Raw genomic sequence first — 26,386 nt, 5'->3', positions numbered from 1 at the left:
GTGTTTAGCACTCCATCCAGTCACTCATTACTCTTTGCAACACTTCTTAACCGTGTTAATGGTGTTTGGCCCTGTGCAGACCCACGCCAACTAAAAAAAAAGTTGTTCACACTTCTATTTATGCGGATCATGACCGCATTGGACGTGGGCCTACTTCCACACATTTATGTATTATCTGTATATTTTCAATTTATTCTTCCTTTATGTTGTTTTCTGAGATATGAGCTCAATTCGTGACCACGCAGACTAATTCTCATGAAGGCGAAATGCAACATCACCCGTGAACGTAGATCCCGCTGAAAACCCCTGGAGTGTTTCTAGTATTTTGACTTCGAATCATTCGTTTAACTTAAATATGAAATGTCAATTCGTTGGGCTTCAAGCTCAAACTTATATCTGTGAATAAAGATTGATAGCTGAATAACTGAAGCATTTGCCGAGTGAATTCATAACTGGCTTTCCACTCCAGTCATTCTTCTGCCACGGATATACTTGCGCAAAAGCCTCCCCTTTCTCGACCTTTCTTACGATTGCGAGGTCGGAAATTAACTTTTATTGGCCTCCAGCCAGCAGAAGCAGTTGTGGGATTCAAGATCTCCTTCATGGCGTCTCGCAATCTCTCCACCATTCGCACTCCATGATAGGCGATTGCCCCTCGCAACATTGGACACCGAGAAAAAAAACGGACCGAAAGCGCGCTATCTTTGACACGCGCTCGTGTTAACGAGAAGTGATGTCTCGCAGAGCTGCCGCGGCCAGTTGAAGGAACGTTGGGCCGGGCGTCGCACCACGTAACTACGCTTGGTCCACTGTCATCGGCTAAACGCAATGCGTTTCCGGGATATATAGGAAGATTGTGTTGGTGTGTAGTGTGCGAAGTGTGTTTCCTCGCTATCATATTGCATATCAAGTTCTGCGGCTTCTTTTGTGTGTGTCCCAGTGCAAAACAAGACGTAGTGGAGTTGTTGCCATGGGGTTCTTCGCCCACATCCTGTACGTCCTCGCCTTCGCTTTGGTAGCGTCCTCCAGGCCCGGTGAGTAAACCTTCACGCTGGATGATTCCAGGCATTCACAGCGTGAAAACGAGTCGCCAGTAGTCTAGATAACGCGTGCAAGATGACGTTGTGGCGCTGAAGCTGGCGAAACGTACCATTCTTGGATAAAAATAGGCGAGTGTGAAGTTGTCGCTGTTTTCGCCAGCGGGTGCCCCTTTTTCATGTATTTGCTGGATACATCAGAACGATGTGTGAGGAGCATTTTTGCTTGATCAGGCAACAGCCAAATCACTGAAAGTAATATATATCAACCCTCTGACTGAACGCGCCTGTCAAAAAGTTATGGTACAAACAACCGTATAATGCATGGATGGAGGAAGTTTCAGGCCCTAGCATTCAGCAAAAATCAAGCACACATCAGGTAGTTGAGTCACTATGTATTGTGCAGTCCTGTACACCTTGCGGGTGTGTGCAAAAATTAACAATGCTTGAGAACACCAGCGTTCACAGGGAATATCATTTTTATTGGTTTACAAACAAATGCTCGAAAGGCAAGGGTTAAAACACTTTCGTGAAGAGAAAATTCTAGCGATATTCTTACCAATGGGACTGCTTTTCAAAAAATGCTTCTGTTCTTCGAAATATGCGCTTGAGACAGTCGTGAAACAGATGGTACGTTACCGCATGACCTTGTTGGAGCTCTTAGATGTACACAATTTCAGGCGGAGCAAAGATTAGAGAGTATTTATATGTTGTTCAAGCTTTGGATATGGTTTGGTCTCAACGCGACAATCAGTTAACAATAAAATCTGTTTTGTTGTTTCCTCTGCCCGTCTGTTCGAACCCCAATCAAGTTCGTGGGCAAGCAGCGGAATCTCTGGTACACAGCCAGCCCAAACGGACTAGCACTAGCGCTTCCGGCTGGACTTTTGTTGATGCCGCCTCCCCACCGGCTCGTGCAAACAATTCACGATGCTATCACATCAGTCCTTCTAAGATATACCACATGCCGTTCTGAAGCGTTGAAAGAAAAGATATTTAAAATATTCCTGTTGTGATTTTTAACAGATCTGCATTTCAAACCGACTGCGTTCAATGCCACGTGCCGCTTTAAACCTGCAGTTCTAGAAAATAACTACGTCTGGTAGAATCAACATGCCCGCCTTTTGTGCAATAATATCCATGAACGTAAGAACCGTAGAGTAATTTGTGATTAACTTTCCTATTACAAGGCCCAACATTTCAATAAAGCTGAGAGCTAGCGAAATGTGTAAAAACATTCTTACTCAAAACGAATATAGATTCTATTGAAATATGTAGTTGTGTGTAACTGTAGAAGGACAACTTCTGCTGTTGCAATTTCAAAACCATCAATGTGCACACGTATCAGAGTTTATCTTTTGTAATGGGTGACCGAATGTCAACCATACTCTTTCACTTCTTCATTTGCCGATACTTCATATTTGGACCGAGAGCCCACTCTTCACATTTTTGTTGGTTGTAGACACATGATACAGCCATGATAGTTTAAATCAAATTGTCAAGAAATTGGCTTGAAACGGTGGCTACACAACACTTAGCTGCGTTTCGCCACTGCAACCCACATGGAAAGCAAGCAGGTGGGAAGGGTGCTGCGTGACCAGTCGAAAAAGTTTGTAGCTTGTCTCTCTAATCGAGACCATATGGAAAGATTCTTCTTGCACATTTAACGGAAGTGCTCATGCATTTCAATTTGACTGTGCTTCTTGAAGTTGCCCAGCCTACAAGCACGCCGAAGATGACATCAGTGGAGCAAATTCTGAAAACTTACGAGCATAGAATTGGAGAGCCCATAAGCTTCGCCTTTATGAGCTGATTGTGATAGCGATATTCTATCTCTATTGCGTACTTCAGACACTTAATACAAGGAAATGGTGTCTACGAATCTATCCAAGTTTCAAGGACTGATGCTGCCATAAAAAATAAGATATAAAGCTGATGAATACGTAAAATGTCTGTGGAATACAGCAAGCTTACAGCACACGAGTCGTGACTACATAGGCTGGACCCGTCTCGTCGACTTCGTCCTCCATCCAGACTTTCTCGACTTGATACAACGCTGTTTTGTCGACTGTAGCTTGGTGTCGGTAACATAAAATTATTTTCGCCTTTTGAATTGGCATTGAAGACAGTGCTGCTTGCGATCAACGCGGCAACGATGGAGCGGTAGAGCATGTTCTGGGTCACACTCGTTACAGCGCACACAGACTAGCGCTAGCTGCTGCGTTAGCCCGCCTTGACAACAGATCCTTGTCGGAACAGTCAGTGCACGAATGCCGAAGCGATCCGCTTAGCACAAAGTGTCACTAGAAACCCTATTGAAGTTTTTGCGTGCCAGTTACCGATTGAACAGGCAATAGCATCTCTGCCCTCTTGTCTCTTTGCTTTTCGCTTTCTTTCTCTTACCCACACCCACTCTCCTTATTGCATGGTAGCAAACCAAATGCTACAATGCTGGTTGACCTTCTTGCCTTTCTCTCTCTTTACCGCTTGAAATGTTTTCGAACTTGCTATGCACCCACAACTTGATCTTAAGGAAATAGGAGCCGTCGTAACATGTGTACCTTTTGTAGTGGCTGGCTAGCTTTAAATCATGAAGGCATTATATGATAGCCACACGTTACGACGCGTAATACCAATGTATGCTTCTACAACTGATTATAACTGCAATATTACGTGTTGTATTGTGAAGCATGTATACAGGACGCGCGCGTTGGTAGAGTACGAAAGTTTGTTTCAGTGCATTTTCAAGCAGAGGAAGTTGTTTTCAGTTTATTCCCAAGCATAAGCGCGGCTGTGTGATAGAACACCCTTTTAGCTTTGAATGAGCTGCTTACTTTCAGTGTGATCGCGAGAACGCGTGCGCGTACGTATCAAATTTTCTTGGTAGCCACCGTACTTATGCAGCTCACGATGTTGAAACCAGCCAATAACCATCAACTTCGCATTTGGCATGGTATTTTTGCTATATTGCGTCATTTACGTCATTTATAGAAATAGGGGAGAAAGTTTCCAACCTGACTGTGAGAACTCATTATAAATTCCTGGCCGCACACTGCACTCTAATGTTCAGTGTGCGGATTCTGAGGAGCCTCGACTACCTACCTATTGGCAGCATTTCCAGACATTGCTGAAATCGTGTTGCAGGGCCCTCGTCAGTTAGTTTTGCAGCATTCTTGTCCTTTATTCATGTCGGTCTTTTTTTGTACGAAATTTAGCAGTGGAAACGAACACACCTAAACAATTACTGCAAGCACATGTTTTTCTTGTGTACCACTATTTGAACACACCTATAGCTTCAGATTTACTCTTCTCAGCAGGCAGTGTCTAAGCAAAATGTGTTGAAACACCACAAATGACAGCAATTTCTATAACAGCGCCTACTGCTGGTCACATGATGATTTTAGTGTGGCCTCTAAGGGGCATCTTAGTTTGTTCTTGTGTTTATAACTAAACCTATAGCCAATATATAAATGAAATGACGCTACCTTTCTGCTTGCTCGCAATATTTCAATATAGCTCTCAAGACAAGCAACAATGAGAGCATTATGCCCATCCTGATTATAGTTCCAGTTATAGTAAATTTTTCGGCATTGATAGAAAAATGGACAGTCGTAAGCACACGGTAAATGTGTATTCTTAGGATGCCAGAGAATTTCAGGTCTTCTAATCAAAACTTGACGTATGCTCAACGCTCCAACGTGCGAAAGGCCTACAAGAGCAGCCGTAACTTGGAGCCACCTTTTCACAAAACGCCTGTTTATTGTGTTAATTTCTTGCTGTAGTTGGTATCATGCAGAACGGGACAATAAATTTGGAGTGGTTACTGCATGCTCCACTCATCAGATCTCATTATCAGGATGACATCGTAACACGCCACTGATTAACCTCATTTTCGAGGAAGGCAACCTTATAACCAGGAAGAAAAAACTGCGCAATATCGGCAGTCTGTCACGATTATTATTTAGTACACGCGATGTGCGAATATCTGATGCACAGCTAATACTAAAGATTAGATTCATACGTGTTAGGATAACAGTTAAATTAAGTGCGTTCAATATACAACGTTAATATGTTCACTGGACCCTGATTAGTAAAGTTAGACCCAGTTACTACGATAACTCTAATTTGGCCCATTTCCTCAGATAATTTTGTGTGATCGGCATTGTTTCAGACAAGCTGGTCGACAATTCTTGGCGGATTAAGTTTATAAGGGTTACTTACGTATAGTCACTTGTGGCCACCAACTACAATGTTTATTCCAGAAATTACGAAAGACATGTATAGTAACGTTTGCATTTTTGACCTGTGTAACATTGCCACAAGGAACACGGATGACGCCTGGTGGATTGGCCCATGGGTCTACGATGCACGTAAAGAGGAAGCGACAGCGTTTGTTGCGTCACACGGCGACTACATGGGGGCCTCGGAGGAGCCTGCCCGAGAGGGCTAAGGAAAAAACAAAGGCTGTGACGCTCCTTGACTCTTCTTGCGGTGAGATCAAAGCCATCACGGGTGATAGATACCCTGGGCGAGTAACAAGAGCCGTATCGTCGGAGTACTTCAACTAGGGGGAAGCGAGGGCTTAGAGTGTCGAGGGATAGCAACTCGCAAACACGCCGGTCAAGGCCTGACTGACTGCGTCAGCCACTCGCATGCTTCCGCTACTACGTCGTCGATTCCAGTGGTCGGAAAGGTTTTTTCGAGTTATTAGAAAATTGTACTCTCCAAGTCTTTGTCGTTCTCTTTCTTATGAATTAGGATTGTGTTAGAATTCTTCCGTGATTCTAGTATCATCCCCGTCAGGAGACACTCCGTAAACAGGGTGTCCAGTTTTTCTAACGCCATCTGTCCTCCGTCTTTTAGTAGATCTGATGTTACCTAATTTTCACCAGCAGCTTTGCCTCTTCACATTCCTTCCAAGCCTTTCCTGACTTCTTCTGTCATTACTGGTGGGATATCATCTGCGGTAACTAGATGAATAAGAATGGAGTGGAGCGAATTCAGCAAGCACTCTCAAATCATGAATAGATTACCACTATCCCAGAATAGCAAGGTATAACAGCTGCATCTTACCGGTACTTACCTACGGAGCAGAACCCTGAAGGATTACAAAGAGAGTTCCAGATAAGTTGAAGACGACGCAGCGAGTAATAGAATAGAAAACTGATAGGTGTTGTCCTAAAGGACAAGAAGAGAGCAAAGTGTATTAGAGAACAAACGGGTGTTAGAGACATCATAGTCGAAATCAAAAAGAAATGGTCATGTGCAAGGCACGTAGCGCGAAAGCAAGATACCCTCTGGTCATTAAGGATAGCAGACCGGATACCCAGAAAACTTATGTGGGTGAGGGGAGGACAGAACGTTAGGTGGGCAGATTAGATAAGGAAGTTTGCAAGTATAAAGTGACAGCAGCAAGCACAGGGAGAGGCCTTTGTCCTGCAGTGGATGTAGTCACGATTATGATGATGATAGGCGTTACAACACATGTTCCCCATGTGGTGTTAAAGCACAGCACAGTGCACGAGTGCAGGAACAATTATATAATGCTGAAGCGACTGCAAATGACCGAGGTCACACAATTCTGGCAGGCAGTCATGAATTTCGCCGAGGATAGGAGGCCGAGTCGTAGGACGCCTTTTCTTGTTATCTAGTGTGTGTTAGCTGCCAATGTATGGACCACCTACCTTTTAGTCATGTGAACACGCTATTTAAGGGGCCGTGGATGCTGTTTCAATAAAGATAGTCAACCTGCTCACCTTGGCTATAAAAAAAGCTACACCGAAGCTCCACCTTTTTCACTAAGAGATGCATCGCTGGCAAGGGGGCGCGCGATGACATACAGTGGTGATGGCACCGAGGGCTTTCAACATTTCGTGACGTCGTAAAATTAGACAGCGAATGGTAGGAGACCTCACTGCCACATTATTTTTCAACTGTAAACATCAAATAACTTTCGTGTTGAGGCTGAGAGTGCCACATGGTTAACATAGCAAAACTCTGACAGTTTTATTTAGTCTATGTGAGGAAATACACCAACTAACATTTGCCATGGCTCAGTCTGCAGATAGGAGCCACCCGATGAAAGCGCAGTATGTTCGATACAGTTTCTACAGAATAAAGGTGCATCGGACTGGCAATATCACAGTCGTGCAGCTATGAGTCTAAAAAAACGCCGCGTCAGCAGGAGCCGGTTAGTTTAGCAATTTACATAGCCACATTGGGGCACCTCGCGAGTTGTACCCATTGTCCTGGAAGAAGGACATCTCCTCTCCAGAACATTTCACTCCATGTGGTAGGTACCTATAGTAATTTTACGTGATGTTGAGCACAAGCCTTTTGAAACTAAACTGCTTAGGACTAAGACCAGACTATTACAGAGATAGAATCGTTTACTGAGATGTTAGAGAGTCATACAGCCATTCATTAGTTTAAGTATGACATTTCACGTCATATATCTTTTTAGTTGCGGATGCATGTTACCGGCCAAAATTCAAGCAAGATTATTAACGTGATAGCATCAAAGAGCTAGTTTCGCAGGAATTCCGATGTTGGCTTCGCTGTCGGTGTCGTTTATTGAGAGTGAGAAATCATTATGTTCTGCGTGACCAAAATTAAAATGTAAACATATTTAAAAAAACTCAGGGTCTGAGCGAGGATGAAATCCGGGTCGTTCGTGTGGCGAGCAAGTGTCCTATCGCAGAGCCACGCGTCTCTTTTAGGGGCGAAGCTTCTTAAAGCAGCGCCCGTTCGTCCCTCGTCGTAGTACGTAACATGTCTTACGCTTTGAACTGCAAGATGGTACCGGTGGGAGATTTCTTCTGTGCGTTGTTGAACAATAAACAATTCGCAGTGTGCGCATTCACTAAAAGCCGAAATCTTCTGTCTCTCCTTCCCCATTAGCAGCCATTGGCATGTACATTGAGCACTGTCTGACAAGGAAGGGTTTTACGTTTTCATCGCTAGGCGTAACCTCCTTGGTTTTAGAAAGGTTTAGCGAGCGTTGGGCCGCAGTGCCACGAATACAGTGAACTAGTATACACCATGAACTCTACGTGGTTAAATGTGGGACGTAGACACGAAGAGCAAGCCGTAAGAAAGTGTGCGTGTGCCACCTCTCATTTAGTCCTTGGAATGTCCGCTGGATGGCGGTGTCTCTATATGTGGAATATATGATGAAAACATGCGAGATCGTGGTACTTGGAGTGTTGACTAGATGAACGAACGGACACAGAGACAGATGCATGGACGGACACACCGATGGCTGCACGGAAGGATGGACGCATGGACGGACGCAGGGGCGGATGCATGGACGAACGCAGGGACGGATGCACGGATGGACGTGTGGACGCACGAACAGACGCACGCACAGACGGGCGGATGGATGCATGGACGGTCACATAGACGGACGCACGGACGGAAGGAGGCAAGAACGAATGGACGGACGGATGCTTTGCCCCACTCTCCATCATTCACCCGTGGATATGCTGCCATTTTTTTTCTTACATGGTACTTAATACAAATACAGTTTATTATAGGCATGGCGTAAAACATACCCAAGCCCGCTTTGACAAATTTACAATAGGCTATACCAAAGAAATTCTATACAACACTGTGTCTAAAAGGATAATTGAGCAACGCTCTTCAAGAACTCTGTATACCAGTCTGGCTGAAACTGCAGTTGTTGATAAAGGTCTTTTAGCTGCACACTCACTTCTACAAAGTGGGATCGATAAGACACTACTGCATCCGCATGCCTGTCGAACGAGTGAGGTTTTCATAAAGCATGCATACCGAGCCTGTCGACTGGCATATTGTTGCATTTGGGTGGCACAATATAACGGATGCTTTAAGAATTTAAATTCAGTGATTTTGAAAGCCCCCTGCAAATCCTCCCCAAAACAGATGACACCCTTACAACTCTTTAAGCAGTGTTCTGTTGTTTGTGGAACTTCACAGAGGCAGAAATTAAATGAGGATACAAACATGAATTAGGTGTTCAACCAAATTTTTACAGGTACTGTTTCTGTATGCACTTTGTAGAAAAATGTCTTGCTTATTGATGAAATAGGCATTTTCATCACACGTAGCAGCACGTCATCACCAGACAAGCCTACGTATAGCGTGTGACACAATGGGGTCATATCCAATACGTCTTACTACAGATCCCGTCTTTAGCGACAGAACGAATATTAATTGGAAAATCTGGCTGTCAGAAAACGCACGGTTTTATATATATTACGCATAAATTCCCGAAAGTAACGGGGCGATGCGAAATTATAGATACCACTACATTTCGAAAAACATCCGCGGAGCAAGCAGCTATAGCTATAGCTATGCTCGACAGCAAACGGGAATTCATCTACAGCGACTCCAGGCCGGCCATCAAAGCCTTCGAACGCGGAGTCATCTCCGACCAGACGTTACGTTTCCTGCGCAAAGCGGACCCGAGTGCCCTGAAGCACCACACTGTCATCTGGTTCTCCGCCCATCTCAGCCAGGTACCGGGTGCCCTATCCAACCTCAACGAGATCGCCCATGATGCAGCGCGTGCACTTACCGACCGCACTGCCACAGGGGAACCCCATCTTGCTGGGTTAGATATCAATCGGGATGCACCAATTACGTACAATGAAATTGCAAAGCACTTTTACCTGGAACGCCGCATTTTGCACCCCCACATCCGAAACTTAACCAACCGAAGGCATTAACCCTACGCCTATTACAGACACACACGTACCCAAACTTTGCCACGCTTCACGTTTATTATCCCGATGCATACCCCAGCGACACATGACCATCATGTGGACACACAGCGACACTCGCACACTTGCTCTGGGAATGTAGAACAACTCCTCCCGACTCTAACTTAAGCAAGTGGGAGGGGTCCCTCAGGAGCTCACTTCTCGCCGACCAGCAATGGGCTGTCCAGCAGGCCCACGAAGCGGCCGCCAGGTACTCCCCTGTCAGCCCCTACGTGGGAGACGCCCGCTACGCGCTAAGCGCGTCCTGCAAGGAAATAAAGATTTTTTCATTCCATTCCGTTCCGCGAAATGGTTTTACAAGAATGTTCGAAGCAGTGGATGAGCACACGCCGTCACGAAAATAGGAGAAACGCCATACCAGTTGTCTATAAAGAGGTGTATCAAGCCAAGAGCACCTGTGCAAACTGGTCTAAAAACGTTGTCTCGCCCTATTGTTTCATAGGTCGATGACCAAACGAAGGTAGAAAATATGCGGTGAAACTTCTATATGTAAATGCATGAACCACAAATTGTTCGGAAAGCGTGGGCTTAGAAATCTTCGAAATACAATGAAAAGAAGTTGCACCTTTGCCGCAAAGGTGAAGCAATGAACGCGATAACAAGCAAATGAAAGGTAACGCGCAGAATGGCAAGCCGATCAAAACGTGCCCCACGTTTCTCACGCACAAATGACGCAAAAAACGTACTCACAGGTACAAGTGAACGCGAATAAGCGTCCCGGTTGTTACTTCGCTGTGTCTGAAGAGCGCACCCTTTTCGCAAACGGAGGCTGTGCAACGATTGCCATGACCTTTGTCCGCCCCGTAACTGCACCAGAATGGTTCCAGTGATATCCAACGCGTACCAAGACGTATAATCCTCCCCACCGGGAAAAAAGGGCACGCGAGAGATCGCGCACTCTACTTCCCTTCTCTCCGCGGGCCAAAGTACCCGCGAGAGATGAGAGCCGCCGCACGCTCATTGCGCCATCCTGTTGATAATGCATGAAACAGAATAGCCCCCCCCCCTCCCCTCCCGAGATGCGCGCCAACAGCGGTAAGTGGTAAATTCGAATAGCTTGCCGTTTGAACGTAGGAAGACGTACCTCTAGGTGTCTCAGTGGATAACACCTTGCATTCATGACACGGAAGTCCTATGTTCGAATCCGCGCGCTGGAGTTTTCTTTTCTGGATCTTATTTTGTGGTTTCATACATATAGATACGTATACATATACGGTGCATGACATCCACGCCAACGCCAATGTGGGCGGCGAAATCCAGCCGAGAGTGTTCATATAATTGCTATCGCAATAAGACTTCCTCTGCTTGGAAATGTAGCAAGAGTAACTTTCATGTTTTACCAGACACGCGTGTCCTGTATTCAAGCTCCCCAATGCAACCTGAAATAATGCAGTAATCATGCGTTGTACAAGTTTACCTTGTGATCTAGCGTCAGAACATGCGATTTTCATGAACTCAAGGGTTATAGTAGTCCACCCACTACACAACACACGTTACTGTGCCTTTTTCTTTAAGACCACGTAGTGGGTGCATAGGAAGTTTGATAAGATTTCACGAGCACAATTGCCCATGGTTCGAAGCACACTACTCGTTACTCAGAATGCCGCCGTACGCGAAAGTTTCCCAGGCACAAGCCATTTTGAACTCAATAAGCACTAGGCACAGAACCGACCACTATCGCGTTCGAATCTTAAAAGCGAAGCTTGGGGGTCCCCAATTCTTTTTTTTTTCACAATCGTTTTCCCATTTCCTAGTATACCTATGATAGTAAAATATAGACAATAAAACTAGGAAAACCTATGCATTTATGCATAATATTTATATTTTGAAACAGGTGTCTTTTAGGGTACATAGTGCAAGAGTGTGTTTGCATTTCGCCGCTATATGTAACCCTAGCCCCCGAAACATGACTTCGAAGATGCGTCATCGAAATTGTCAGAGAGACACCCTAGTCACTAGGTTACCACAGTCATTTCGGCAATGCTACCGGGGTGACTGCGAGTAAGAATATTTTATTACATCTCGAATATTTTATTACTGGCTGTGAGACGGCTGGGCCCCATGCATACCAAGTGAAGTTCTATATGTGACCACATAGCGAGGACCACAACAGTAGGTGACGAAGACGGGCGTTCAATTGGGCGCATTTGGAACAGTCACGACTGACCTTTTTATATGCGTCGTCTTCTGTTTTTCTGTCACCTTAGTTCTGATTGCTGACGAACATTGAACTAATCTAAGCATTTCCCAATACTCGTATTAGCCATGACAGACTACTGTTTGCACCATGGTTTTTGCATACATCAGCTTGATATCGGGCCTTATAAGATTTTTGAACCCAAACCATTTGCTTACATTCATCTTGATGGCAAGTGCATCTGTAGTCTATGTTCCCTTGTCCATGTGTTTACCCTCGTTGCTTAGCAGTGAGAGACAGAAATACAGGAAATGCAGGGAGCTTAATCAAGGTCATCAAGTTGGCTACACCATACAGTGGAAGAGAGAAACGGGAGGACAAGAAGAGAGAAAAAAGAAACATTCAGAGGAGGACTAGTACTCTTGCATAGCGGCAGCGTTCAATACGCAAGTCAAGAGGGTAGTGAACTGCAAACTGCCAAAAACACGACTGATCCCTCTGCTGAACGATCGGCATAACACGAAAGTGAAACGAATCTTCACATAGGTAGCTAATTGGACGACTCTTGTGCGTTGTTTCGCCCCAAGGGCAAAGTAATTAATCCTACAGCAACAAATTGCGACGTCACGCCGCTTGAAACTTACAGTGCACCTCAAGCAGAAAGCACGCACAAAATGAGCACACATATGATGAGCACGGACAAACAACTGTCACTGCTCAAGATTTATTGCGCGCTGCTCACACAGAATGGAAGATGCACAAAATGAAGGCACACGTATACGCCTAGACGAGCGCCAAAAAAATCTCACAAATCTTACTTCATCCTCTGAGCGGCACGTTTCTTCTAAAGGTGGCGGCAGCAGTGAGCGAAGTGACTTTCTGGCTTTATTTATCTGCTGTAACTTGAAGGCTAACTTGCGGTGGAAGCACAGAAGGTGCAAAGTGCCTGAATTTCGAGATAAGAGCGTGCTCGACTGACTGACCACGCCTGAGAACATCTGTACGGACTTCCGCCTCCCCATATATATGAAGGCGTGCGCGAACCGCAAGGCGTGTTAAACCTTTAGAGCACGCGCGCAACATCCGACCCTCATGACAACTGGGTAGTGATAGCGAAAACGCGCTCAAGTTGCTGAGCTGTGAGGAGCTGAGCTGTGTTTTACATACATAGTGAACCGCCAGCGGTTCACGGTGTGAATAAATGACTTGCTTTTAACAGTCTAAGCAACGTGCACGTAGTGTTCTAGTGGCGTCAAAGTGTTGTGCTCAACACCTCGCTAAGGATCTTTTCCTTCTCGTTTTTTTTCTGCAATTGGTCAATATAGATTCTACAACGTCATATCCATGATGAAAATACTTCAGCGGAGCCATGTTGGACCCTGGTATAAAGCACTTTCGCGCTAATAATATGGTTGAACCTCGACTGTCTTAGACGAAGTAGACAGCAATCTATCATGTCACTATGGCAGAACACGCCTTTCTGCGTCCACACGTGGTCAGTGAGCACGTTAAAACCTTGTGCGCTGGAGTTAAACTTGAAAGGCGATTGATTGATTGATTGATTGATTGGTTGATTGATTGATTGATTGATTGATTGGTTGATTGGTTGATTGGTTGATTGATTGATTGATTGATTGATTGATTGATTGATTGATTGATTGATTGATTGATTGAAACTATTTATTCCCATACAAAAGGGAGGTTCAGTTCTTAGGGGCTCCACATTAGGTAGACTCCCTAATCCGCGACTCATTGGCAACAGCCGCTAGCTTAGCTCTCCATGCCAGGGTATTTCGGGCTTAAAGGTCCAACCAACTGAGCAGGGTTGTTTGTCACTCTTCTCGAGTTTGGTTAGAGTTGGGGGAAAAGCTGACGAGGACGCGCATGCATTTTCGTCGTCAACAACATTCACCAATGATGAAAAAGTGTTTATTGCTTTATTTCAGCAAACAAGACTTGCAATGAGGTACTCGAACAGCAAGTGCACGACGCCGGCTGCCGGCTGCTTGGACGCCTGCCGGACCGTTGGCTGCTCCGCTTCGACTCGGTCGGTGGCAGCAACGAGTCCGTGCCGGTGCTGGCCCTCGTGTTTGGTCTGGCCGACTCAACCACCCACATTGAGAGCAGCATGTGCTGGTCCGAGCTGACCGCAGCGCTGGCAATGCAGGGCATGGCCAAGGTGGCGCTGCCGGCGTCCACAGCGCGTGTATTCTTCGCCGCCAAGGCCAAGATTAAGGCAGAAGTGAGCAAAGCTATTAGGAGAGTGCTCTGGTGAAAGCTCGTGTTACTGTGGCGTTATGTTAGAGTGCACACAAAAAAACTCAGCAACGAAACAAATTTGTAGGCCTTGTTATCAGCTGTGCATTGTCACATAACTCTACACAGCAGAGCAAGTTGGCAGAAGTGATATACGCCCATCTGGGAACAACCAGATGAATACCCATGCCTTGAGGGTCTCTAATCTGTAAAACAGTCCGCAAGTTCGATTTCTACTGGCCTTCTCATAAAAGCAGTATTGAAAATCAACGAAGTACAGTAGCGATCAAAAAAGCCCCTCCTCTCGAGTAGTCTAGAAAATGTCGGAAGCTTGGCAGCTACTGGAAACTCATAGCGGACCGGTGTTGTAATAGTTGCGGCTTTTTTTCTTTGGCTAAGTCACATTGACGCTTCATTCTCAGCTTCTAGAAAGGGCTACGATAAAAGGAAATGACGTCTACAGGTAAACAAAAGAGCACAAAGCGTAAAGGGCCACAGTGGGATAAGTACGCAAAGCACTGTGAGAGATTCATCATATCGATGAACTTATGTTTACTTATTCTTTTATCTACAAGGTGTTATACCATTGCTATGTATCTGCAAGGCGAAAAAAATTGTTTATTTATATATAGAAGCATGTTTACCTGATATCTAACGTTCCTTCTTTAACAAAATCTATACCATAAGTCACCTCAAATCTATCGACGACAGCGCGTAACAGCATGGAAGGCTATAATTTTTTACGGCTTTTGAATTTACTTGTTGCCGCAAGCTAAGCTCACATTGATATATAAATGCTTGCAGTCATGGTACGCATAGTTGATACATCATAGTATTAACGCGAGAGCGTTAAAGAGCTCGTTTCGCCGAAGTTCCGACCTCGGCGTCATTGGTTTTTGAGCAAAATGTGCAGCAAAGGCGAAGCAATGAACGCGATAGCAACAAATTAAAAGGTCACACGCATAATGGCAAGCAGATAGATATGTTCCCCGCGTTTATCACGCACAAATGACGCACGAAACGTACTCTCAGGTACAGATACATGCCAATAAGTGTATAAGTTGTTACTTCGCTGTGTCTGAAAAGCGTGCCCTGTTCGCAAACAGGGACTGCAACGACTGCAGTGACCTTTGTGTGCCCGGTAACTACAACATAATCGTTCCGGTAAAAGCCCACAGCCAGCCAAGCCGTACGATTGCCCCCACCGCGAAATAAGCAGGGTGTTGGCGTTCACCCTGCTCCCTCTCCGAGAGGCAAAGTACGCGTAGAAGATCAGAGCACGCGCCGCCACTTCGTGACGATATGGCGACGCACTCTCATTGTGCCTTCTTGCTGGTAATGCCGAAAACACGATAGTTCTCCCCGATATGCCCGTGAGTAGCGGTAAGTGGTTGATATAATTAGCTTGCCTTTTGAAGGTTAAAATAGGTGCTTCTTCGTGGCTCAATGGTTAACGCCTTGCACTTGCAGCTCAGAGGTCCCATGTTCGATTCCGCGTGCCAGAGTATTTTTCTAAATTGTTTTTCTTTCTTGAGTTTTAAATAAAGATACGGGTATATATGTGGTGAATGATAGCGACGCCAAAGGACGACGACATTGACGCCGGCGGCAAAATCCGGCCGCAAGTGTCCATATATTTTCTATCACAATAAATATTATCATGTTGTAGGTGACGTCCAATTGAGAAAGATGCAAATAAAATAAATAATGAAAAATTGCTGCGTCAAGTGAAGATTGCACCCAGGCCGTTTGTATGGAAAGCAGGTGTTCTACCACACGCCCGCGCGTCTACTGCAAAGTGCACTTAAAATGAATTCTTCTGCTTTAAATTGAAGTGACATTAACGTTCATGCTTCATAAACACAGGCATCCTGCACACAATCTTAAAAATACAACATGTATTTTCACAGTAATTTTGCGTGGTACAAGAATTCACTGGCATCACACTTCAGAACATATGATTAACGACATTGTTGTTTAAAGCCCGCCACTCATTACAACAGGGAGAGAGAAAATACTTCAATAAATTATCCGGTGGACTACTACACGCGCCGTAACGGGTGTGCTCTTTGTGATGGGTGGATGACAAACCTTCCCTCGGGGGGCATAGTCGTCCACCCATTCTAAAAGGCACACAAGTTACTGCACGTATTCCTTGAAGAACTCGTAGTGGGTGCATGGCAAGTTCGAACGCATTTCATGCACATAATTTTAGTGGTTTAAAAACATGCTAACCATTACACAGAATGCATATACATGCGGTAGCTTCACTGACACAAGCCACTTTCACCTTTATTGATTGCATTGCAGTAGTCCAAAATGCAAACTTCTCGAGTAACATAATGAGATAAAAGTATGTGCTAAGTAGTGTTAGTACGCACTTGAGACAGGATATCGCTGTCGCGTACAACTTCCTAAGGTGAAGCTTAAGGTTCCCCTAATTATTTTTTCTGGTGTTCATGACTACATTTTTTCAAAAGTTGTATTTTTGTGAAGCCTGAAATACTCCTTGGAGCCAATAAAATATTTCTTAGAAAAGTCGCGCAGAAGTTTCGAAGACAGTGCGAGTCGACATATTCGGAGGCGATTTTAATGAAGGCTTAATTCGGGCTAGTTGGCTCAAAATTTCTAAAAGCATTGATCGACCTTGGCGGGTAACGCATAAAGATAACCACATGACAGCCCAAGCTAACAGTTGTGGTTTGGTCGTGTTTTTTTGTGTTTGAGTGTATGTCTAGATTGAGTCACACTGGACTCTTAGATTTCATGCCGTGTGGGCACAACCTCCTCAGTGACCTCTTTTTGCTTGGAGTCGGCGCTGAGGAGACCGTGCCCACAAAGCATGGAATGTAGTTTCTTTATTCAGGTGGGTTGATTATAGATGCTGCCGGCTTCCCTCAATTATTTATTACTGCCGTTACTGAATCACTTTTTCAAAAGCTTAAACGTGAAACAAGGGAAGCGATGACTGTATACTACCCAGACCTCAAGGGTTACGTCACAAGTTGTACAGTATATTCATGAGCTCTTGCACAATTTCAAGTAAGTCCCGGACAGGCATGGTGTACCGATGGTGTTCTTGGCAACCGAACCGATGGTGCTCTTGACAACCGAGAAAAGCGGCAAATTTTGCAAACGTACTTCCGATAGCAAGAAGCACCGCTGCGAGAAGATGCATGAGAGGCCCTTTGTGAAATGTTGCACGGCGGTCGTGTACTCAATACCCTTATCCTGCGGCAAGATGAACGTCGGCCAGACCGAAGATATATTTATGACCGGTTAAGGGAACACGCCCAAAAGAGAACTAAACGATAAGACAAGTACGCGCACCTGCTTGCACATGTCATTTTGTGTGGTTAATGTCGATGCGTGCATGTCCCTGTGTATATATTCAAGCCATAGTGCGGTGAATGAACCAGTTGGAAGTGAGCGCTGTGCTTGTTAGATGTCTGGGTGTGTGTGTTCGTGATTGTGTCGTGTGTTTGCACTCATTAGTTTTTTTTTTTATTGCTCTACCAACTAGCCCAACAACAAGTTCCTTTAGTCGTGGGGTGTACTTGTTGGATCGACGTTTTCAATTCATGACAATATCTTGCGAAGTGCCATAGTGAAGTTATATAGTTTATTGTGATAATGATGTCACAACTTTTCTTGATAACGTCACAAAGGTTCCATTGCGTGTTTTTTAGTAGTCGATTTGTCGCGCCACTTGAAGTTATTCGCACAAATTCTAGTCATATGCGGCATCATCATGACAGTGAATGCGATGATATCATTTTCACGCCATAACGGAACCATGCTGAACAAGTATAAACATTGCTCGGAGTATAGGTGCCGCGCGTGTTATCAGTTCGTAGACAGATGCCGTCACTTCACGCAGGTGTGCCATGTACAGTTTAGCTGTGAGATATCATAGGCCACATGCACGTTGGCTTTCCAAGGTGTATTTGATAACAATTCCACCATTTTACTAAGGCAACTGTAAAACCTAGTTTTGTTAACCGAAAAGTTAGCAAACGGCTGAGGAGGACCAACGTACGTCGCAAGTTCTTTTGTAAAAATAATTGGCTGCACTCCCAACATGTGCGCTTCACGCATCGAGTGCCGTTGCAAAATTTAGCTGCGACGTTTAGAGCTCCATCTTCTATGCACGTCACATATTTGCTCGAGAAACGCCAGCAGTAGTATTCGTCTCCTTCAACGGTGATTGATGATCCGAACGATTTGGAAAGTATTACTCAAGACCAGACGCTGGGGCACGTGCACTGTTTACCGTTTTCTTTCTATTCTTTATTATTTTTGTTTTTTGTCAGCATTATGCCAGTTGGAAGCATTCTTAATGAACAAGCCCGGTATACAAATGACCTTATGACGATCAAGTGCACAATATATATATATATATATATATATATATATATATATATATATATATATATATATATATATATATATATATATATATATATATATATATATATATATATACATATATATAAATGATTCCAGGCACCACAACGGTCTAACGCACATTGGAAGCGGCGTTTGAAATGTCGCAAAAGAATCTGCTCTCTACTTTAGTGACCACGGTTACCGTGGTCACTAAAGTACCTGAACTCTAAAGAACCTGAACGCTAACAGACGTGGTGACGCAGAGCCTGAAAGTGGTTCTTATAAGCAGCTCCAGACAGAGTTCATAAAAGAGCATAAGTTGACAATAAGCATGCCATGTCATGGTATGGAGAGCAATAATTAGATTTATTCTGAGCGCTCAAGTCTCTAAGTTTTCTTTTCAAAGTATCACTCAGTCTTGTATGCCCAAGACACAGTTCATCAGCTTCATAATATGTAGAGACAAAGCTCACTGCACTTCATAATAAAGATTTTGCACCCACACCACTTGCTGGATCGACGTTTTCAATTCATAACAATATCTTGCGAAGTGCCCTATTGAAGTTAAATAGTTTAATGTGCTGATGGCGTCACAACTTTTCTTGATGACGCTACAAAAGTTCTATTGCGTGTTTTTTGTAGTTATTTTGTCGAGCCACTTGAAGTTATTCGCACAAATTTTGGTCATATGCGGCATCATCATTACAGTGACGCAGACTCGAGTTGTTCCTTCGGTTCATGTAGTCCTTTGTTTAATTTATATAACGTTCTGTATGTTCATCCCCATGAGACAACGAAAGAGAAAGTAGGAGCATGGTATATCTCTATACTTAAGGCCTGTGCGTCGCTCATCGATTCGTAGCTCTGAATGACAACGAAATTGACATGTGAGACAAAATACGATAGCACAACGTTTTTGTGGAAGCTTTTGTCATTTTTATTTGAAGGGGTATACCATGTGATTCTCCTCATGCGCAGTGATTGTTAGGAGCTGTAGCGACTCTGTGTTTTGGTGTTTTTTTTTTATTGAATAAAGTTCCGTCGAGAGTCTGCGCTGGTACTTGTGAACCTTTCGCTTGTGTCTTCGTGCTGCGTGCGCAAAATTTTCAGTATGCAGCTAAACTAGCTAGCCTGCCTTTTATTATTATTACTGTTCTTTGTTGAAGTATTTTTTCTTGCTGTTTTTTCTTCACGTATAGCTATCATGGCCGGGACCTGAGGTGGATGATCTCAATGTGGGAAACTGGGAGCTCATGGACAGCTCTCACGACGAGGTGGAAACTACAAAAGAAGCGGACTTCCTTCTGCAGGTATGAAAGAGACATTTCCTGCAGCTTCTCTTTCTAGGTTTCACCTAAAGTTCGCTGGTTCCTTTAGGCCTCCTACATATTTTTTACGCGTAACTGTAAAATAAACATTGCAATCTTTTGAATCACGTATCTACGCATTTTTTTTTATTAGGAAACACATTACCCAATATTTACGTACTTATGTTGCTTCTCAAGTATGCGCGATATTTGCTTTTTATTGACAATGTTCACAGGTATAAACGAAGCCACGAGATCAAGAGAGGTGGGCGTTGAGAAGGTGCTTAAACTTTCGCCGGTGGCTGATTGTTTGACAGACAGCCAACAGATGGACAGAGACTGAAATGTCGGCTTTTCAGTATCCCAAGTAAAACTATCGTCTTCAAAAATTACTTCTAAAATGGCATGGCAGTGCGCGCATCCTCCATATGAAACAAAATTTAGTAGATTCACAAACAGATATCATGACTCCCATTCACTTGCGATGATGACTATGATAATGACTGTAATGCGTCATAATTTATTAGCCCTATTCGACTATATTAAAACTTCATTTACACTTCGAGTGGTACATTCTGTCACTACAGTAAAAGGGTCAATCCACATCGCTGCGCCCATGAAAAATATTACTGGAAGTATGGTATAATACTCCTATTAGTAGGTAATACTGAAGGTACCCCAGCGCCTGTAAAGGTATAATTTATGGCACGTTGTGCTGAAGTGTTATCACAAGCTATATCCAGCCATGTTTTACTGTCCTGTAGTTATAAATACCTATTTTTGTTAACGGTTTGTGGTATACTGATATACAAAATGCCTAGCACTGTAGAATGACAGAAAGCTGGGTAAGTTTGTGACAGTGCTTGAAGATATTTTAACTCAGCGCACGACTACGTGGACACAAGAGAAAGGACAAACCGCTGCGCCGACTCGCAACTGAATATTTATTGGACAACATGAACGAAAAAAAAAAAGAAAACTTCAAACTTTGCGCCTATACGACCACCCACGTGACCTGCCGTTCTTTTTTATTAGTGTGGTGAAGTGGGTGCAAACGTTGAAGTGTTCTTTCGCCCCGCCGCGGTGGTCTAGTGGCTAAGGTACTCGGCTGCTGACCCGCAAGGCGCGGGTTCGAATCCCGGCTGCGGCGGCTGCATTTCCGATGGAGGCGGAAATGTTGTAGGCCCGTGTGCTCAGATTTGGGTGCACGTCAAAGAACCCCAGGTGGTCTAAATTTCCGGAGCCCTCCACTACGGCGTCTCTCATAATCATATAGTGGTTTTGAGACGTTAAACCCCACATATCAATCAAGTGTTCTTTCTTTTTGTTCATCTTATCCAATAAAAAAGTCATTTGCGAATCAGCGCTTCGGATTGTTCCTTTTTCCTCTTGTGTCCGCGTAGTCGTTCGCTGAGTTAAAATATGTTCAAGCCTAGCCCTCGTTCATGCAAGATGGGAGCTCGAAGATGAAAAATTCGTGAACGCGGCGTGTCGCCGAGTCAGATGCTTCGACAAGCGCACTTATAATCTTCAAGGCTGGAACCATAGCAGGATTTATTAAAACTGGTGCGCATGTCGAAACGTCGGCTGCCGCGACAATGCTTGTTCACGAACTTTTTTTTTCTAGAACTTGCGTTATTTTCAGGCGAATGTTTCCAGAACACCAAGAGGAGAGGAGGTGGGGTGACTTATCGCGACTACTTCGACTATAGTCGTTTCTCTTTTTATATAGTGTCAAATTTATAACATCAACGCCACCAATATTATACTCTTGTCCCGGAAGCTATTCACATTGTTAGGGGTCAATCTGGCCCTGTAGCAGGGCTGCGTAAGCTAAGTAACATAAAGTCTATGAAAATACATGCACAAAAGCTACCATCATCCTCGTGGTATTGTACAATCTTCAATAAATGAAGACTTGAAAATTTTTCCGACTTCATATACTTTTTGCAAAGACGTGCAAAAGCAATGAAGCTTCTAATAAATTGATATTTTACCACTTAACTAGCTACTGCCATGTTTTAAGACAATGGTGCATCAAAGTGCTTTTTGCAGAAGCGAGAAGTAGCAAATAGTTGAAGAAATGCAAATGTACCAGATTATTCGCTTAAATTTATATTTCATTGGTACAAGCGTAGAAAACAAAACTACAAGTACATTCCCCAATTATTACCTTGTCTGAACAAGCTAAGTCGATGAAAGGCGCATAACAACCACAGCACAATTCCGTTTTTACTATGAAAACCGTAACTGCACATAATCTTTGAAGCATACACTCTGTGCTGGAACACATGCATGGTCAACCTCAATGCCAAGGTACAGTTGGCTGTTCTGCTTTCTCTGTAAGTGTGCAGTCCCCGCGCTGGTGTGAATGTACTATTGTAAAGTAAAGCAGTCCCAATAACGGTAAGGTACGTAAACACCATAAATGAGTCAGGTGGTATCTATGGCCACACGAAGATGCTTTTCGTCGAAATATTGACCAACGGGCTCTGAGAAAACTTGGCAGTCGGCAATTTTTTCCAACTGCTTACCAATTTTCTTCCAGGTGACTCGTGAAGCGGCCCTTACAGCAATCGAACGTCAGCTACCTCGCCTCCTGCTGAGGGCTTTGAAGCCCCGAACCCCGACGATACTGTAGTAATACAGCCGAAGTTTGGGTGTAACGAGCCCTGCATGATGCTACATACACGGCTGGATCACATTCAGGAATTGTAACACTTCACTGACTTTGCGCAGCACAATTAGACATTAGTCAGTAAGTGTCCTCTACTCTGCATACATCACCATTTCAGTGAACATGATCTATGTAATAAGGCAGTTTTCACATAGATGTTTTTGACCGTTAGTGAATACCGGAAGCACAGATTGTTTTCTTATTACATCTATTGACAGAAACTCGAACGTTACTTTTTGAGGAATACCTTTTTTAGTGCATTTAAAAATGATTGAGACATGCATGACAAAAAGACACCGTTGTAGAGTAACAAGGAGTATCAAGAGAACGAGGATTACCAAAAAAGCGACTGCCAAGAAGTCTACAGAAGTGTTCATTTTTTTCGAAAGTGTAAATTGAGCGAAGGCATTCCTCAAATGCAGTGAGAGCTGATCAAATATGTTTTTGCCCTCTCTGCTGAAGAAGGTGGCGATGCTTCTAAACATGCGTTCGAAATAAATGCAGGGAGATAGATATCTACTCACAAGAAAAGCCCTGACGAAGCAAGATCGTTCGTCATTTTCATTTGATGTTTGCGATGTTTGCCAACTTATACTACCGTGTATCTTGCTCTGTCAATGAGGATATATAAATCTAGATGCATCCACGCCACAAAATGGTGGCACGTTTCCTCTAGTGGCAGTGTTTTGAAACTGAATCTCTATATACTAATAGCATACGTTGTTACTGTATTTGAAGATTCTCTTCTCATATTTATCATCATTGCTTAGTGTACTTGAATACATGCATGAATTTCACTGGGACAAATGTTACCACAGCTGCAGGCTACGTTCTGGTTCGCTGCTCTGCATCAGTGGCTAAGAGGTGTCCCACCTCTCCTCCTCACCCCCCAAAAGAAAATTCTGGCTACGCCCTGCTCTGTGCCTATATACCACGCTACTTTATGTACTGTGCCTTGCTTCCCGATTACGTACAGCAAGTAAATGCACCAGAAGACTCAGCTGGGATCGCTGTTTGATATCCCACAGTAAAACACCATTCGCTTTCTCTGCACTGGGTATTCTACTGCTTTAGTGATGAACTTTTCGAACATACGTGTACTAGAAAGGAATCTACCTTAAATATTGCTTCTTGAGTTCCTGGTAGTGGTGTTCATTCATAGCCATGAACCTGTTTTAGTAACCTCCATCAGGAGTCCTTCGCAAATTAACCTCGTGGAGAACACCGTCTGTGCATATCACAAAGGCTCGAAAAAAAAAATCAATGCATTTGCGTAGCATTTTATTGTGATATTTGCGTGCTAGCGTCAACGCGTGCTATGCAATCAAACACACCAATACACTTGGTGGTTTAGGCTCTCTGACAAGGCTGAATGTCCGCAGCAACAAAACACAAGAACGCATCACAAACTATTTTTGTGGGAGGAAAAGCTTTCCAGACACGGCGTCAAGCCATCTTCGTACGAAGCGCCCTCTGTTCTGATACCAGCTCTACGCGAACGGGAGTAAGCATAGATGTCGTGCAGACCTATTTTCCTTCAGTACATTTGAAACGCGAAAATCCATGCAAGTGTAATCAAATCATGCTAAGGCCCTCATGCCTGCTATTATGTACAACTGTTCTGACAGTAAAAGCAACCATGGTGGTTAAGTTAGGTGAAAACAGGAGGGCGTGTCAGACACCATATACTGTTGCCTCTGCTCCGTCAAGAAGCCGGCATTGCACATGCTTTATTCGAAGAGTGCCTTTCTCACGCATCTGCTACGATCCTCCAACGTAACGCGACGTGTGGAGATTGTTGGGTTGGTAACAGGATGTATCATCCACTTTTCTTGAAGTGGCATGCATCAAGAGCCTCAGAGGTGGGCACTTAAGAAATACAAAACATTGTTAATTGCGGTTCTTTTTTTGCACGATACGAACAATATCTAAATATGCATCATTCGTAGCTACTTTCTACATGTGCATCATCTTTGAGATTAGAATGGTGTATAACTGGCTTGGAGGTGCTATATATAATAAGCCATATAATTGTACGTGAGATGGTTTTCTTCAAAGTGAGAAATCTTCATTGTATCACGAATATTGCTGGATTTGTAGAGAACATGCACAGTTGCTACTAAATGGCGGAGTTCATATGTAGAAGGTTACTACTTGCAAGTCAGATTTCAACAGGTGTATGGAGCCTCTTACCTCAGAGCTGTGACTGTTTGTATTTTCGCACCATAATGTGAGGCTATTAGGCTGTGTATGAAATTGTGTTTTCTGTAATTTTTGCTGTTTAACCAATACAACCTTTCCTGTAGTACATTGTATAGTACTTTGTCTTTCTATTCAACTCATCATCCTAATATTTCAGAATTGTGCATAATCAATGCAGTAATGCCTGAATATTTACGAAATGGCAATCTTGCACTCTCCGTTGATTTTCATGAGCTAGTAAAGTCTGATAATTTCGTACTCGCCTGTCTATTTTTTTTCGAGCATTCACTTATTCTCAAGTGCGTTTTACCGAACACTAAAACACTGAAAAATAAAAATCTGCACACTATAATACTTGTGACAGCTGAGATTCGGCTGAAAGTTGATTGGAACAGACCTCCTATCCATTTTTCCTAAGGATAATGAAAGAGCCATGTCTAGATGCGACGTGGTATGGTCTGCAAATTCAAACCCACTGACTTCCTCTGATTTACAACGTACTTAAAAGACCATGCGAGGTTAGTTTACTGTTGGAACCCTAAACACCGGCATGCTTTGGCCATTTCTCAAATTTTCGGGCACCTCTCCGCAAAGATACTCGCACTTACCCAAACGTTGGCTGCAGTGATAATCCTTGTTTACCCATTTCTGATTTTTAGAACTTTCCATGCGTAAATCTCATAGTTCAATATCACTTCCCATCACGACGTCCCATCCACAAATAGTTTGTGTAAATGCTTCGTCCACAAAGGTAAGTGTATTAAAGCAGTACACACAAGCGCTGGGGGCACCTATAAACTAAATACTTCTAGATTGCCTCAGTTAAACTGGCATGCTCACTACGAAAGCAGGTGCGCCTTCTCTCCACCCCTCTGATAGGTCCGTGTAAGAAACTACAAGGTGTGCCTCGACGTATCTGTTGTCACTCCTTTTGAAGAAGGAGTGACAGCAGATACGTCGAGGCACACGAATGCGTTCATTTCGAAACGTCGGGAAAGCAGGCTGTTCTTTTTTGTTTTTTAGTTACAGCCTTTCGAAAGCCATAAAGCATGAAATCTTCCTTTTGCATCTTTTACGATTCACAGCCACGGGTTTCTTTGTTGTAGCTTAGCTGCTGACGACACATGTTTATTTTCAAAAAAATAATGTTCACTAGTCAGGCACTCTAGCATAAGTTATTGCCTGTACTGAGGATATAGAATCCTTTTTTGTAGAATAGCCACAGAATTTGGCTTGGCCGATGCACTGACCCGAAATATCTCCTGCAGACACGATGTCAATTCAGCAACGTACAGGCTTCTTCAAGAGAACATCATTATATATATGGAAGCAGTCTATACCGGTAGAGCCCTGTTGGGAAAGTTGTAGTGCTGCCGTGATGTTCTTCACAACTTGTTTGCATGTCTTGACAGCCCAGAGTCGATTATCGTGAGCAGTAATTCCGGCAATTGCGGGATTACTTCGGTCGTGATGAGTTCATTCATGATCTGCAATCAATAATTCAAACTCTTAATGCAGCCAGCAACAGCCATATTTATTTTGGTCTGGCACAAAAAAGAAAAAAATACGAGCACAGATCAACACAATAAAATAGTCTATACAAAAAACAAAACAATGTA

The 26,386-nt window shown here is 43.7% G+C and overlaps 1 protein-coding gene across 1 annotated transcript; it reads left to right on the top strand.

Moving 5' to 3' along the window:
• Positions 1-758: 758 nt before the first annotated feature.
• LOC142767622 (uncharacterized) lies at positions 759-22,995 on the top strand. Its single transcript, XM_075869688.1, has 5 exons — positions 759-862; positions 941-1,034; positions 13,883-14,178; positions 19,781-19,891; positions 22,437-22,995. Exons 2-5 carry the CDS (start codon positions 971-973, stop codon positions 22,527-22,529), a joined length of 564 nt encoding a protein of 187 aa, XP_075725803.1. The 5' UTR covers positions 759-862; positions 941-970; the 3' UTR covers positions 22,530-22,995.
• Positions 22,996-26,386: the final 3,391 nt, after the last annotated feature.

This window comes from Rhipicephalus microplus, chromosome 7 (genome assembly GCF_043290135.1).
Source record: "Rhipicephalus microplus isolate Deutch F79 chromosome 7, USDA_Rmic, whole genome shotgun sequence".
Lineage (NCBI taxonomy): Eukaryota > Metazoa > Arthropoda > Arachnida > Ixodida > Ixodidae > Rhipicephalus > Rhipicephalus microplus.
The sequence above is the reverse complement of the archived record's forward strand: the minus strand, read 5'-3'. Positions and strand labels throughout refer to the sequence as shown.